Genomic DNA, 17333 nt, shown 5'->3' on the forward strand with positions numbered 1-17333 from the left:
TTATGTCTTGAACAATGAAGGCCCTCCTTTCAAGACCCACTATGACATCACTCCATCAGCTAACTCTGGAGATATAATTATTTAATTTGCTTTTAACTCTTTAATTGGCTCTGAACCAGCTCATCCTCCTCTGCTACATCACACCTCCTCCTTAAGCCCTTACGCTCGGGAAGGGCATGTAATCAAGACAGAAAATCAGCTTGTGCCATCTTAGTCCCTGGTTGATGAACAGTCTGGAATGAAAATGGTTGTAATGACAGAAACCATCTCAACACTTGTGGATTTGTCTCCTTGTTCCGGGGCAACCATACCAATGGGGCATGATCAGTGATCAATGCAAACTTCCTTCCCAACAAATAGTACCTCAGACTCGATTGGCCAAGCACTCTTTCTCAATTGTAGCATATCTCATTTCATGGGGTAACAACTTTCTACTAATAGGATGGGTCTCATCTTCCCCCTTGTTCTCGAAGAGTACATCCCCAAGCGTCCGTGTGTAGATAGAAAGGCATTTTGAAGTCGGGGCAGTGAAGAATGGCTTTGTCCGTCAGTGCGCTTTTGAGTGTGTTAAATGCAGTCTCTGTTTGAACACTTTTCCACCCAGACTTAGCGGGAGCATCTGACTTCAGCAGATCTGTCAGAGGCGTTGCTATGGTTGAAAAATGTGGTGTAAATCGTCGATAGTATCCCACGAAACCAAGGAAGGCCCTAACCTGCCTGGTATTTGCTGGAAACTGTAATTGACGTATGGCCTCTATTTTCTCCTGCTGTGGCCTGATGGTTCCCTGTCCAACAAAATACCCCAGGAATTTGGTATAAGAATTTGCCAGGTTTGTTTTCTTAGGGTTTATGTGTAACCCGGCCTTCTGCAAGGTTTGAAAAACTGCCACTAGATGTTGCACATGATCCGCCCAACTTTGGCTGTACACCACAATGTCCAAATATGCTCCTACATAGCTTTCATGCCCTTTTACGAAGTAGTTCATCAACCTTTGGAAAGTTGCCGGGGCACCATGGAGTCCAAAGGGAAGGACAGTAAATTGGTACAAGCCACTTGGTACAGCAAAAGCAGTTTTTTCTTTATCTGAAGAAAGCAGTGGTATTTGCCAATAACCTTTTGTTAAGTCAATTGTTGACAAGAACTTTGCTTTACCAAGTATTTCTAAAAGGTTGTCAATCCGAGGCATGGGATACGCATCAAATTTGGGTACTTCATTTAGCTTTCTAAAATCCATGCAAAAGCAAATGCTCCATTGGGTTTCGGAACCAACACCAATGGGGAACACCAGTCACTATGTGATGGTTCTATTACACCCAAGCGCAGCATCTCCTGTATTTCCTTCTCTACATCTCTTAACCTGGCTTCAGGGATTCTGTATGGATGAATTCTCACCTTTGCCCCTGGATCGGTCTGAATGTGGTGACACGTCAGCGCTGTCTTCCCTGGTATCGAAGAAGTTATCCTTATATTGCTCTATCACCTTTAAAAAGTTTTGCCTCCTGAGCAGGCTCTAACTTTGGCTTAGGGTTCAGAACTTCCTTCCCTACTGGAGCCTCCGTCGGTAGGTATTCTGGCAAGCCTTCTTCAACACTAACCATGGCCACCGTCACCTCAGGTTAGACCCATTTCTTAAGCAGATTAACATGGTAAGTCTGAAGAGGGATTCTACTCTCGGGTTGACGAACCCGGTAGGTTACTGGACCCAATACTACTTCAATTGTGTAGGGACCTTTCCAAGACGCCAGCATTTTATTTTTAGATGTAGGAAGAAGCACCAGGACTCTATCTCCTACTTGGAAATTTCACATTCGTGATTTCTGGTTGTAGTAATGCTCTTGTTTTCCTACAGCTTGTTGGAGATGTAGTTGAGCCACTGACTGAAGCTTTTCAACTCTTGACCTTAACTCAGAAGCATATTCAGACAAGGTAATTTCCTGACTTGGATGCTCTTCCCAACTCTTTTTTAAAATGTCCAACAAAGTTCTCACTGGTCTTCCGAATAATGGTTCAAATGGGGCAAAACCTGTAGAGGACTGTGGAGTATTCCTCAGTCATTAGTATCCATGGCAACACCCTATCCCAATTTCGCTCTCCGGGTTGGATGGTTTTCCTTAGCATTTGTTAAATTGTCTGGTTGTATCTCTCAACCAGACCATCTGTTTGGGGATGATAGACGGCAGTCTTAAACTGGGTGATTTGTAAGGTCGTGCATACTTTTTTAACACGACTGACATGAAATTGGTTCCTCTGTCCGTTACTATCTCCTTCGGTATACCCACTCTTGATATGAACTGAACTTACACATCACATATTTGTTGGGTGGACTTGGAACGCAAGGGGAAGGCTTCGGGGTATCTGGTTGCGTAATCCACAATTGCCAACAAATCCATATGCCCCCTACTCGAGGCCTCCAATGGTCACACGATATCCATCCCAATCTGTTAGAAAGGTTCCAGTATTAATGGCATAGGCTGAAGAGGTGCTTTGGACACCCTTGCTTGATTCTTTTTTTGGCACTCTATGCACTGCTGACAAAAACGGGCTATTTGGCCATATACACCCTGCCAATAGAACCTCGCGAGGATCTTTTGGGTGTTTTTTTTTCTACGACTAGGTGACCCTCGCCTAGCTGAAGATGGGCTACTTCAAGGACAGGTCGGTAATATTTGCGGGGTACCAACAACTGACAAACTGTCTTTTCCAGGATCACCGGATATACGATAGTATAAACCTTTGTCTTTAATAAAATGGGGTGTTTTCCCCTTCGAGTCCTCTGCGGCTGCATCTCTTGCATGTTTCAAAAGTGGGTCGAGTTCCTGGGCCATGCGAAAGCTATCTCCTCCTTCGTCTATCTTCCAGTCCACAGGATACATATTCTGACCAAGGCAGGAGTGTTTCTCGAGTCTTTTCACATTCTTAATTTTCTTCAGCATACTGGGTTGATATGATTTCCTCATTATAAAAAGGAGCTTCCTTCAACCAGTGATCTTCCACCTTCTGGATGAGCCGAGCAAGATCAGGTGCATCGGAGCCAATTAAGGGTTCCTGTAGCGCTGGTATTACGGCCACTCGTACTTTCATTTGTTCCCCAGCCAGTTTTATCCTTATATCTTTGAGGAGGGTACACTTTAACGTCACCATGCACACAGCGAATTGGAATAATCTCATTCAACTTCTGCACATCACCTACCAGGTCTGGGTTCATGGCCGTTTGCAAGCTCCCTGAATTCAGCATTGCTCTGGTAGGTCGACCCTCCACCTCAGCTTCACAGATATACGGATAGGTGTCCTTATGGCCTGGTGACATACCACTCTGGTTGACTTCCTTGACTGGTTCAAAGTTCCCCACATCCATCGGTTCTGATCTGCTCTTTCTTGGACACAATCTTGCTAGGTGGCCCCACTCCCCACACTCAAAGCATTGAGGGCCCCTGGCGCTGAGGCTATGTGGTCGGCTAACTTGTGTGGTCCCTGCTCCCTCACTGTTGGGGTGAAACCTAGCTCCTTCCGACTCCGGCCTCCGGATCATTGAGTTCGGCCAGCGTGATGAAGACATCGGTCGGTTTCCTACTCCAGCGGGACTTCCTCCGGTCTTGGAATTAGAGTGGTAAAACATCAGCTTCGCCTGTCCTGCCTTCTGATATGCAGAGGCAATATTGACTACCTCAACCAGGGTGGGGTCTATGTTGTTGTCTGACCCACCTCTGCATTGGTAAGGGCAATGCGTCCACAAATTGCTCCAAAATTACTTTCTCTGCCATCTCGTGAGGTGTGGTGGAGCTGGTCTGCAACCACTCCGATTTCGTATGTTGGTGGATTCCAACAGTTGGGCCTGCTGCAGTTGGAGTGCCTGCTGGAAGGCTTGCCTGTCAGCTTGTACCGGCTGACTTTGGAGCTGTATGGCTTGTTGTAACAACTGGTGTACATCACTCAGTGTTTTTATTAGCTCCTCATCGTGTTTCGCTCTATCCCACCCTACCACCAAATGTGATAGAGCAGATGGAAATAAAACACTCAGTACTCAGAGGTTTTAACCTTCTTTATTAAACTGTGTTTGAACTCAATAACCAGCTGCTAACATAGCTTTGACTCTCTTTGTCTATGAAATTGAAGCATTACTCTCTCTTTAACTTGCGGTTGGCCGAGGATTGGGAAACTTGGTGCGTGAAGATGTTCTCTTAAAGTCTTTAACTTCGCCCTTCGAGATCCTTTACGGTTAAATTGGGCTCATCATACAACTTTTCCTTTCTTGTACACTTTGATACTCCTTTTCCGGAGCTTGAATTAAACGAGATGACACTTGAGGGGTTAAAGCGTTTTGCCGTCCAATTCCCCTGCTCTTAATGTTCTCTGCCATAAGCAGCGAAGGTGCAGTTATTTGTAGTACTCTCCTCTCATTCGTTCACTCAAACGATCCGCATCGTCTTCGTGCGTACAAGCTTACCAGCGAAACCTTCAATCACGAAAACAAAGTCTCTTCTCACCCTTTTTGTTTGCTCCCTGGACCCAGCGATGGCCTTCGAGGTGCGTCAGCCCCTCCTCTCGTCCGCTGCATCAGCTGTTCGCAAGCATTTTGTTTCCCTCGCCGGTCAGAGCCTGGATTGGCTGCCTGTTGACACCTCGTTGCCCTGGCTTCTACAGACGCTGTCTCTGTAGGCCCCGCCCCTGCAACGCTGGGGGCTGGTTTGGAGCTCTGCGGCTCCTCAACTGGTCTTCAGAGCGCCGATGGCATGGGCTGCGTCGGTTTCTTCGTCCGACGGAGAGGCCCGGAGACAGGGCTCTGTCAGGCCTCCCAACCAATCTGACAACCTTCAGCAGTTGGAATCGAGTTGTACTTGTCTCCTTGACTGCCCGCCGGGACTTTAACTAGTCGACTGTGCCTCCGAAGGCTTCATGGCCCCTCCGTACTGGACTCTTCAGCACAACAAGTCCAGTATTAAAGAAAAGCACCTTCAATCAACTTCTCTACCTCTCGTTGGACTAAGCTTATGTCTTGAACAATGAAGGCCCTCCCTTCAAAACACACTATGAAATCACTCCATCAGCTCACTCGGAAGATATCATTATTTAAATTGCTATTAACTCTTTAATTGGCTCTGAACCAGCTCATCCTCCTCCGCTACATCACAATATCCTAAAAGAATCAAGGAAACCTAATACAAGGCACTGTTACTTTGATAAGTGGAAAAGATTTGTTATTTGGTGCCAGAATAAACGAATCAACCCAGTTGATTGCACTCCTTCCAATATTGTCAACTACATGCTCCACCTACTGGACGGAGGGTTGGTATTTAATTCACTCAAGGTACACCTGGCGGCGCTGTCAGCCTACACCACCTCCCACAAAAAGGTGTCATGGTGGAAGGTGCCAATGGTCAAAGCCTTTATGGAAGGGGTAAAGAGACTCCATCTTCCAATTTCTAACCCACCACCAAGGTGGGGACCTTAATGTGGTGCTTGCTAAACTCGAGGAGACGACGAGAACGTCGAGGGTGCCGACGAGGCTCCTGACCGCCCGTCTGAATCCCCTCAACGAGTGCCGCAAGACAACTCGGTGGCCATTTTGTTGGCTATACAGTCCTTATGCTCGGAGATAAGGACGAGAGATAAGGACGAGATTGCCGTTACCACCAACGGAGGAACCACTCCCGATGGGGGACCAGGAGCAAGGCCGTTCTGGGAGCCCTCCTCCTAAGAGAAGGAGGATTCATCCTCCACCTCCTTTTCAACCATCGCGCCCTGCTCAGCCCTCCTCCCCGTCCACGACCCGTGGGGATGATACGGGGACGGACACGGCCGCGACGGATACAGACGACAAGGTTTACAACGAGGATCTTCGTCGTCGCCTCCTTCCCGGGCTTCCCCGCCCGACGAGATTGGATCGTTTCATGCCATGATCGCCAGGGCATCCGAGCTTTTCCAGCTCTGCCTGGAAGAGAAGGAAGGTTTCCTTTATCAACGGCGCAAGACCAAGAGGAAGACTGTCCTCGCTGTACCTCTACTGGACGATATCTGGGATGAGGGTCTCGCCCTCCTCATGAACCCATCCACAACGCCTGCGAGAAGGGATCGGTACGAGAAGAAGTACCGGGTCCCGGACGCGGCCCCCTTGTACCTTCGGGCACAGCCGACCCCGGACTAGGTCGTCTCCGCTGCGGCCAGGAAGAAATCGGGTGCGGGGGAGGGGGGCCTTCGGCCTCTACGTCAACCCTTCCCCCGGATGGCGAGGGAAAGAAATTGGACACGATGGGACGCAGAGTCATCTCATCGGCAGCGACGACGATTAAGGCTGCCAACGCCTTAGCTATCGTAGCCCGCTACGACAGGGAGTTGTGGTACAAGATCGCCCCCCCTGCTGGACTTCCTACCGGACGACAAGAGGACGGAGGCCCTAGAGATCTTGCAGGAAGGAGAGGTGGCGTCGGACCACGCTATTACGATAGCGACGGACATCGCTGACACTGGATTTCGCCAGTTGGGCAACGGCGCGTGCCTTAGACGGCGTGGATGGCTCAAGGCAACGGACTTCCGGCAGGACGTGCAGACCGGAGTTTTGGACATGCCATTCGACTGGAGCAACCTGTTTGGGAAAACAGTGGACGATTCCCTACAAGCCATCAAGATGGACACGGAGACGGCCCAGGCTCTTGGTGTTATCCAGCAATGACGGCCGCCCTTTCGGAGCGCTGGAGGCAAGCAGGCTGCCTCCAAAGGTTCCGGCGGCGGATATTCCACCTACCGTCAAGCGGCCCGTTCGTCGTCACAGGAGGCCTACAGGGGAGGAGGCAAGTCGGGCGGACCCCGCCGTCGTCGCCAGGGAGGACAAGGCAGCAAAGCCTCGTCGAAGCAGGACTGAACCGGCCGTGGGGTCGGGCCCCCACCGAAGCATCCCGGTGGGAGGCCGGCTGGTGAACTTAGTCAGCGTGTGGGAGTCCATCTCCACCGACTACGCCAAGTCCCACCTGGTGCCCGCGCAAGACGCACTGTTTCTGGGAGCGAAACTCGACACAGTGGCGCTTCTGGCCTCTCCGTCGGAGGGAAAGGACGAGGGCCATCTCGGGCAAGGTGCAGCGGATGCTGGTTGCGGACGCGGCCAGGGTGAGGTCCATCAAATCCCTCCTCGGAATGATGTCTTCTTGCATTTATCTCATCCGCCTGTGCATGCTTCGGATGCGCCCGTTACAGGAGTTCCTGGACGCTCGCTGGGTCCAGACGACGGGCAGCTTCGAGGACAGGATCACACTTGACGAGAGCTTCCGACGAGCGATCCGGTGGTGGGGCACCCGCGCGCATCTGACGGCGGGCATGGACTTCAAGACCCCGGTCCACCAGAAGACAGTGACCACGGATGCCTCCCTGGAAGGGTGCGGAGCGCACACCGAAAATCTGCACGCGAGGGGCCTTTGGCTGCTGACGGAGAAGTCCCTCCATATCAACGTCCTGGAGCTCCGTGCAGTGTTTTGGGCCCTCGGGTCCTTTCTTCCGTCCCTCAAGGGCAAGGTGGTGAGGATCTTCACCGACAACACCACCGCCATGTTCTACATCAGGAAGCAGGGCGGTACCAGATCCCCAGCCCTGTCCAAGGAGGCGCAGGATCTGTGGCATTGGGCCGTCGCCCAAGGGATACTTCTGGTGCCGTTTCATCTGGCAGGGATAAAAAACACCATCGCCGACTCGCTCAGCAGAGAGCTGCACTCGTGCACGAGTGGGAACTACGACAGGATCTAGTGGACCGCCTCTTCTGACGGTGAGGCACACCCCAGATCGATCTGTTTGCGACGGCGACGAACTCCAAGTGCCGGAGGTTCGCCAGCAGGTTTCCCCAGCCGAGGAGCATGGGAGATGCTTTCTCGTTCCCCTGGGAGGGCCTGTTCCTATATGCGTTCCCTCCATTGCCGTTGCTGATCCGGCTCATCAACCAGCTCAAGAGGTCACGGTGCAGGATGATCCTCGTCGCACCTGCGTGGCCGAGGCAGATATGGTTCCCGGACCTTCTGGACTTGTCAGCGTCCCCGTCAATCAAGCTGCCAGTGGACGCGGATCTTCTCTCCAGGGAAGGAGGCGCCATCCTCCGTCATGACCCGAAGTCGCTGAACTTGCAGGCCTGGCTCCTGCAGCGTTAGAGTTTGGAGGTTACGACATACCGGCCGACTGCAGAGAGGTTCTTGCAAAGGCCAGGGCGTCCTCAACTCTTAAATGTTACGGACACAAATGGAAGAGGTTCTCTGTCTGGTGCCACGCACAGAAGATTAACCCTCTACGGATTACGGCTCCTCAAGTACTGCCGTACCTGCTGATGCTGGCCAAGGCTGGACTGGCGCACGCTTCCATCAAGATTCATCTTGCTGCGATCTCCTGATACACCAGAACCAAGGGACGGACGTCTTTGTGGTCTCATCGTCTGGTGAAAGAATTCATGAAGGGACTGTTCAGATCGTTCCCGCCGGTGAAGGCTCCGGCCCGGCGTGGGAGCTCAACGTGGTGCTGACCAAGCTCATGGGACCTCCGTTTGAGCCTCTGCACTCGGCTCCGTTGAAGTTCTTGTCGTGGAAAACAGCGTTTCTTGTGGCCATCACCTCCGCACGACAGGTGGGAGAGATCCATGCCCTTTCCTGCAAGCCCCCGTACTAGACTTTTCACGACACGAGGGTAGTGCTCAGGACACACCCCTCCTTTATGCCCAAGGTGCCGTCGGACTTCCACCTCAACGAACCCTTGGTGTTGCTTGTTTTCTTCCCGTCGCCGGCTGAAAGGACTTTGCACTCGCTGGATGTGGCTAGAGCACTGAAGTTCTACGTGGACCGCACGAAGAGTTTTCGGAAGACGTCACAACTTTTTGTGAACTTTGGACCTGTCAATCAGTGGAAGGCTCTCTCAAAGGCTTCCATTTCCAGATGGCTCTCCGGCTGTATCATGTACTGTCATCAGTTGGCAAACCGACTGCTGCCTGGCCGTCCGAGAGCCCATTCCACCAGAGCGATCGCAGCTACCACAGCGTTCCTATCTGGTGTGCCCCTACTGGACATCTGCAGGGCTGCTACGTGGAGGTTGACGCACACCTTCACGAAATTCTACTGCTTTGACCGGGATTCCAGGGAGGAGTCCAGTGTCGGCCAAGCAGTGCTGCGCAACCTGTTCGCCTAAGGTGAGCCTGGTGAGAAGGTAAGAGATGCTTAATGTTGAGTTTTGGTATTGCTTAATGTTGAGCCTGTTGCCACCTCCCGTGCTTGTGCATGTGTGTACTGCTATGTATTCTTTTATTCATGAGCATGTGAATCCATGCCACACCTCATGCTGGAGAAGGAACAAGTTACTTACCTGTAACTGTTGTTCTCCAGCATGGGTCTGGCATGGATTCACATGCGAACCCTCCCTCCTACCCCTCTGCGGCTCATCACTTGGTCATACTGCCACTTCACGTGCTACCAAATCTGAAGATGGCTGCCAGAGGCGGGTTTTAGGGAGTTGGCAGTCATTGGCTGTGGTCAGTATGACGCAGAGATCAGTGATTGGTTACTACTACGAAAGACAGATCAGAAACGAAACTGATACTGATTTTTCTTTACCGAGAATTCCCAGCCTGACGACGGGGAATATTCATGAGCATGTGAATCCATGCCAGACCCATGCTGGAGAACAACAGTTACAGGTAAGTAACTTGTTCCTTATAAGACTGCCTTCTTAGTAGCCATTACATCCATAAAGGTCAGTGAAGTTCAGGCTTTCAGTGCAGGATCCTTTCTTTACTATACATAAGGATAAACTGGTTTTACGAACTCGCCCTAGGTTTATTTCCAAGTTCTATGTTAAGAAGTCCATTAAGCTACCAGTCTTTTTCCTATAACCCAAAAGCTCTGCTGAAGTGAATCTACACACTTTAGATGTGAGAAGAGCTGTCCTCTACTACGTAGACCAGACCGCTAAGAAAAACAGATCAACTGTTCGTCTCCGTAGCTACAGGCAGAGAAGGAGATCTAAATGGATAGTTAAATGTATCCAACTGTGCTACTCCCTTTCAGAAAGGACACTGCCTTTTACGGCAAGGGCCCACTCCACTAGAGGTACTGTGGGCACTCTGGCTTTCATTGCAAATGTACCCCTTGACACCATTTGCAAAGCAGCTACATGGAGCTCTATTCACACTTTTACTCAGCACTAATGCATTGACACTCATTCCAAGACAGATACTCAAGTGGGACAAGTGGTTTTAAGACATTTGTTCACTCATGACCCTTCTCACATCCCACCTCCTCCTTCTAACACTGCTTGCTAATCTATGCACAGCATGTGATCTAAGCAGATTCAACAAGCCTCAGAAGGGATACATTACTCACCGTAATCGTATTTCTGATGCTTGTATCTGCTTAGATTCACATGCACCCCCCCCTTCCTCCTCTCCTCTGAGAGAAGGCGCATGGATGCTTGTAGTCTTATCTGCTTGGATACTCTGTACTCGTGCTACTGTGTGTGTGTGTGAGACAGAGAATTAAAGGATATTTGTACTGTGCACTATCACCACCGGGGTGGTCCTCTGGTGGCTCTGAAAAAGGGAAGGGAAGGGGTGGTGGGGGGGTGAGTTAGTGGGAATAAGCTGGAAAAGTGCAAGAGCAGTGATTTGGTGTTGGCGGCCTCAGCCTAGTAACTACGTTGGCTGGGCTTGGTGTTTTACAGTCAGTAGTCGTGTGGTTTGTTTTGTTGTAGTGAGGTGTGTGCGATTGTTGTGTTGTAGGCTAGTGGTTGTGTTTGATTAGAATTTGAGAGGTGTATGCAGAGGGGTGAAATTGTTAGTGGATTGAATAATTGGCATTGCTGTCTGGAAGCAAGGCGCTAAACTTCGGTATTCTCTCCAAGTGGGGTGTGCGAGCATCTACGCGTCTCTGTCCAGATCTGTGGCTGTCCGACACTCGGTCCTTTTCACACATGGCATTCATAACCTTGCCCAAGTTCGGCACCGGCCATCTATTTGACACCTGTCTGTATGCAGTGCAGGCAGGCGTTTGTGCGTTCCTTTCAAATCTGGCCCAGAGACCTTTCCCTCATCCAGTCGGTTTGCGGCATTGCTCAGCCAAGGCTTCTCCAGCCATATGTGGCGGCTGGTCGGCATTCATCATCTTAGGCAGTTGCTCATGCATGCTACTGTTCCCAGCCCCTTGGAAACGTGGCACATGCCAACGCTTGCGATTACGTCCAGGGGCGGCACCTGCCTTCATTCAAACTCCATCCGGCCAATGCCCATGCCAATGTCCACAACTTAGTTCAAGTGTGGCAAGTGCTAACCTTCAGACAACTCTATACAAGTATGATACCTGGTAGCAATTATGGAGCGGATGAGGTTGTTGGCTGGAGTTGGCTAGTGATGCTGATTTCTGGCCTCATGGGTGTCGCTTGTGTCGTATTCGACTTAGCCTCAGCTCTCTTGTTGTAGTAAGAGTTTCTTTAGTCTGTTCTGGATGTTGTCCTTCTCACCCTAAATTTTGTCATCCTTTTCTTTGCATGTCCTGTTCGGTTTTATGCCAAATCCCTTCTACGTGTGAGGCTCCCAGCACTTTTTTGCTGGACTTCTGGACTTTTTTCATCTTCCCCTGAATGAGGAGAGCCTCCCCCCCCCCCCCCCCCCCCTTTTCATTCTTTTTGCTCTGACCATGGGAACCCTGTTCATTTTGTTTTCTTCCATACTTTTTAAGGCGTCTATCTGTTTCAGTCTTGCAGCACACAGCACCTTCTGTGCAGTGTTGCTGGAAGCCCTTTGAGCTCTGCTCCTGTAACATTTCTGTTGGCAACACCCATACATTTATGGGTGGTGGTAGTGGACATGTTCTACCGACTTTTGTACAATTTTTACCAGCAGACTGGCTTCACTGTGGTCCCTGTTGACCACAAATGGAGGAGTCTCTCTATTTCTTTTCTTGTGCTTGTCCTTTCTTGGTCGTCCTACCATTCGGGGTGGGGAAGGCCCTGGTTTGTTTGTTTACTTTGGCCCGAATCCTTTCTGAAGCCCGCTGAGGCTCCAGTGTGTCTGCGAGGACAGGAAACTGGAGGATCCTCAAACTCCTGTCTTATGGTGTGCTTGAGAGAAACCAGTTCCTGCTGGGAGGGTTTGGGGGAGGGAGCAGCTGGCTGTCCTGATTGTACAGCCACCTGCCCCTTTCTGTAAAAAGCAGGGAGAGTTTGCAGAGGGAGAGTGGGTTCCTGATAACAGGTGAGGATCCTTTGACAAAAGACAAGTCTACCACTGGAACTGAAGACTACAACCAGAGATGCTTGCAGCCCCTTCCAGCAACCGGCAAGAGACTACTGCTGTCCTGACCCTGTTTTCTAATTGACAGGAGCTCTGAAGAAGACGCCTCCCTTTTGGCTGGTGGGACTAATCGGCTATAAGGCGACCTGTAAGACGGGGTAACCCGCAATGTACTGCAACATTCCTGGGCTTCAAACGCCAATACCCTAGGACCTCCAACCATATTGCAGTGCATATTCTTCCGTGAACGAATCCTCCCAGAACTTTGTGCTCCTATTGGACTTACAAAGGCAAGATCCCCATCCTGAAAGTCCCCTCACTGGAGTGCAGGACCGAAGAGGCGCATTGAACGGGCGGTAAACGTTCCTCCTTGAAGCCTGTGAAAAGGTGCCAAAACTGCAGACTGTCCGAGCACTAAGATTCCTTTTCTGGGAGTCCTTTCTCTAGACTGCTGCTGCGACATCCCTTCCGGGGTGCCTCTTCGTCACCACGATCAAGGAACAGGAGACCAGGTCCACCGCTACTGCACAGTGAAGGAATCAAGCTGCACCTTCTACACTAATCCTCGGGTACTGTGGGATCCGTGGTAGTACACACCTTGAGTCCTTCTGTTGCTCGGTTGCTGTTGTAGTGCTGATTCTGGTGTTTGGATGTTCACCCATACCATCTGCCCAGGCCTAACACTTGTGTGCCCATAGGGAGCCTTTCCCAACAAAAGTCCTTTGCATACTTGTTATTGACGAATCCTCAGGAACTTTGCCTTTTCTGCATCTGTGCCTTATCTCCTTTACCTCAAATCTAACTTTGAAGAACTCCTAACTAGGTAGGGATAGACTGCTATACAAGACATTAAAAGTACTGACCTGCTATTGTTTGTGTTTAACCTTTTTATTCCTACAACAGAACGTTTTCTGAGTTGCTTTAACAAGTGATTGTACTCATCGTTGCACTGTTCAATTACACGTATACTTCATAACTTATGGTTTACTCACCTGAAGTATTGCTTTGATTTTATATTGTTTCTTAGTTTGAAATAGTACTTAACTGTTACTTTAACTACAAGTGTGTAAGAGTTTCTTTGGGTTTAAGTATTTGATTTCATTGTACTTGCCTACAGCGCACATCTCTCTCCTAAGATAGGCCTGGTTGCTCTGCCATACTACCAGAACTTTGGGTAGTACAGACTAGAAGTTGGGGCCTGTATACCAAGGGATAGTTTTATAAAGTATTACCACAGGTAGATTTTAGGAAACCTCCCCAAACACTAACCTATTTTCGAGAAGCAACAAAGCGCTTTACAGAGGTATAACGCAGTATGCATGCGTAATGGTAATGGTAGAGCTTTTCAGACGTAACAGAACAGATATACAGCTGGGTGGGTAGGATACAGAGGAGCCCAGAGGAGGGGGGGATACAGCTTTACAGGGTGGTGAGGAGGAGAGGGGCGGACGTCTAGCGGGTCAAGTGGCGCAGGTGCAACGTTGATGGCCTAGGGGTTGAGGAGACAATGAATTCCCTGTTCGCTTTAACTATGGTGGCCTCCTAAAATCTGTCCACCAGGCCTGATTCTAGAAATCCATCTTAACGAAGACCTCACCTCAAAAACTGCCAGATGACCAAATATGTAAGGATTCCATTGATATCAATGGAGGGATAGTTGCAAAAAGTAATTCTGTCCCCAAGTATGATGCAAATACCTCTTATTCCTTTAGAGGTCGGGGAGTTCGATTCACATCCTGCCTCCAAACTGATACACTGCACCGTTCAAACATTTGGCGTCTAACCATTTTGGGATAGTCTCCTCCAAATCTCCAGATAAATCGTAAAGATGTGGTTTCAGTGTAAATCCCAGGCACCCATTCATAAATCTGTTCAGATGTGATCATTACTGCCCTGAGCTTCTAATGCAGGGTAGTGTACAAGTCTTTGCAAGTATGATTGCAAGCAAGGTGGCCAATAAACCCTGATCATGGCGCACACAAAGGCTAAATCTTTAAAAGACAAGTGGACTGGACCCTACAAGGTAATCAAACAGAGGGAAAAGGGATCAACTAAGTGATTGCATGGGTGGCTGAGTTTGATGTTACAAGGTTCAAACCAAAAGCCAGGTGTGACTTGTTAGTCTGCCACTTAGAGAGTGAGCCTCTGCCAGATCTACTACCGGGCACTGCATAAGATGAGCGGGGAAGGAGTAAGTCTTGCACCACAACTTGACCAGGCTCATTGATTGACCAAGATATAGTGCAGAACCTTTGAAGAGCAGTAGCATGCAAACATCAAGTTGTGATAAAACGTTAGTTGATGTATTCCTGTGCTGACATATGGTTGTTGTTTGTTCTCCAACACTGTGCCATGTTGTCGGTCTGTTTTGCTCATGCACACATCCTGATGATTTGTCTTCTTTCTTCCAGTGAGCACTGCACCACAGCCCAAACCAGTAAGTATCTGAAGAGTTGAATGTTTGATTTGCAAATAATTAATTGAATTTTCTTGCTTGTTGTATGGAAGGTTTGCATTCTTGCTGTGAGAACGTGGCAATACCCAACTGCTAGGATTCACATTTCTTGAATTATTAGTGTGGGATTCTTATAGTACCCCTTAGCCATTTACGCAACCTTGTGGTAGTGGTTTATCAGTAATCAAAGGAAGCGAGTGTGGGGTGATACTTGAAAGGGGTCAAATCAATCTGCCCCTATCACTCTTCATTCTGAGTGTTTATATTTGGTCCTGTTAGGCAAAGTTTGAATGCAGTACCCTCTGGGAACACTACAACTATGACTACTGGTATAGGCAACCCAACCTTTGGTATAAGCTTGTACTACAGTTTTGGTAGCGTGTTGAGCAGCCAGGCTTATCTCAAGAGGGGTAATGTGAGCTGTAGTGGGGTTTCACAAAGATTCAGTTACAGGTATTCAAATAAACTCTTACACTCAAGGGTTCTTGCATAAATAATGATTGATTTATTTATCATTCAGTTATAAACCCTTCTTCAGAAGGGAGCAATAGAATAGTAAAACAAATATACTTCAATATTGTACACTCTTGAGTTTCTGAATCAATAAAGACCCTTTCGGGATGGCCCACAGACACAACCTACACCCACAGGTGACTTCAATGACAAGAGTGCTGGAGACATTAATATCTTACTGTTGGCATTCAGAATACTCATAAAAGTTGATAAAAGGCAAAGGTTATTACAACAAGAGACCACAAATATTCTTAAGCAGGGCAAAAACACTTTTTTAGATCCTCTTAGAAGAGTCATACAATTCAATAGGCTAGGCCAAAGTCAATCGTCAAGTCTTGGATAGGATGAAGCACTTCTGGTAAGTAAATGGAAAAGTCTTTGCACAAGTTCTTAGGAGTCTTTGATGAAAAGAAGAATCAAATGTAGGGCCGCAAGCTGATTAGACTTTTGAGCTGTGGAAGTTACAAGCACTTCTACAGTAAGAGGCAAGTTCCCTTAGACTTGTTTTACAGTACCTTAGTAAAGAAGAAAAGATGCAGCTGATGACTTCTGTTCCTGTGCAGCTCTGCAGATGTCACTGTTCCTGGTCCACAGTCGTGCGGACAAGAGGGAGCACGTTGGGGGGGACTCATGTAATGCACTGGGACTGTCAAGACCCGAAAACTTCACTTGCAGTGGCTGTTTCGCATTTCAGCTCCTTGTGTCTACCGCAAATAGCAACAACGTGATTCCAGGCTGTCAAGATGGACTGTCCTTGCTTCTGGGGTCCCACACTCTGCGTAGGGGGCTCATGCTTGGTCCGGCCTTCTTCCTGGGAGTCCGGCGGATCTGCCAAAAGCTTTAGGCCAGCTTATAAGCAACACACAATCTGGTGTTCCTCTCCCTGGCTGTATGGTTTCCAGCAGCAACTCTGTGGAAGTTTCAACTAGCTCCGAGATGGATGTCCAGGTGGCTTAACTCAGGTGGCTTAACTCAAAGAGAGAAGTCCTTGCAGGGGCTTCTCTGTCGATGCAAACCTGGCGTTTCGGCACTGCAGCAGGGCTTCACCGGGCAAACCAACTGTCCAGGAGTTGCAGCAGGCGTCCTCTTCAAGATCTTCTTCTGTTCCTTCGTCCAGTGGTCGACTCTGCCTTCCGAGCCAAAAGACTTGCCTTTTATTAAGTTCTCTCCCATTCATTCCAGCGTAGCTGTCACTCACCCCGTAGGGTGGCTGTCCTTGCCGGACAACCAGCCAATCACCACAGAGTGCATTTGGGTCTCCTAGGAGACTAAGCACAGGGCGTTTCAGGCACCTCCCTCACTTCCTGCCTACCCCAGACACTCTGGAACCAGAGGTGGGCTTCACTCCTGAATCCCGCCAAAGGCGAATGAACAGAGACCAAACCTAGAGATTTTCTCTGCGCGCCAAACCAGAAGGACCTTCCCACAAAGACATGGCGAAATAAAGACAAAGATGGCTCTGCACCATTTTGAAAAAGATGGCTCCCGCGGTTGCTTTACTGGAGCCACGAAAGCATCCCGCTGTAAATGCAAACCATGGTAGTTCAAATGAAACCACTGCCACCAGCCATTCTGTGAGGAAAGGGTAACACAAACATGTTATAGGACCATCTAGACACGGGGATACTAGGTAACCCCTCCAGCACTCTATTGTAAGATGGTGTGTGCTGGGTCTAGAAAGTTACAACGGTAAGTAGTCAATTTCACTTTACTGCTCTGGGAAACAGTTTATCCCAGAGAAGGTATTTAAAACTTGGGAAATCTGAAAGACTTCCCAATGCCATTGCACTGAAGGTGCTGTGACACAATGTAAAAGATGATGCCTATGGAGTTTGTCAGACTCCTTAACCAAAAGAAACACAGAGGTAAAATTCACATTAAAATACATGAGTGGGGAAAAAGGATCACTCTCCAGGTTAACAAAATCAAGTCCTCAAAATCCAGCAAAGTTGCTGGGGGTCTCTAATGTGGAGGGAATTGGCAAATTTTTTGAGAATTCTCCCTAACATCCTTGAAGGTGGATAGCCTGGCAGCCTTCACCATCTGCTAACTTGATCCGAGCCATCCTTGTACAGCGCCTTGGTGTAAAGCGCTCTATATATCAATCCTAGACCAAGTTGAGGCCA

At 49.0% G+C, this 17333-nt stretch overlaps 1 protein-coding gene across 4 annotated transcripts in view; it reads left to right on the forward strand.

The window, feature by feature from the left end:
* Positions 1-17333, forward strand: part of SRPK1 (SRSF protein kinase 1) — a 936001-nt gene that overhangs the window by 378883 nt on the left and 539785 nt on the right. For all 4 annotated transcript variants that reach the window (XM_069633441.1, XM_069633440.1, XM_069633438.1 and 1 more), the window contains one exon: positions 14651-14676. In XM_069633441.1, coding sequence (XP_069489542.1) covers positions 14651-14676 — 26 coding nt within the window. The remainder of the gene's footprint in view (positions 1-14650; positions 14677-17333) is intronic.

This window comes from Ambystoma mexicanum, chromosome 13 (assembly GCF_040938575.1).
Source record: "Ambystoma mexicanum isolate Mex_15411 chromosome 13, UKY_AmexF1_1, whole genome shotgun sequence".
NCBI classification, from domain to species: Eukaryota; Metazoa; Chordata; class Amphibia; order Caudata; family Ambystomatidae; genus Ambystoma; species Ambystoma mexicanum.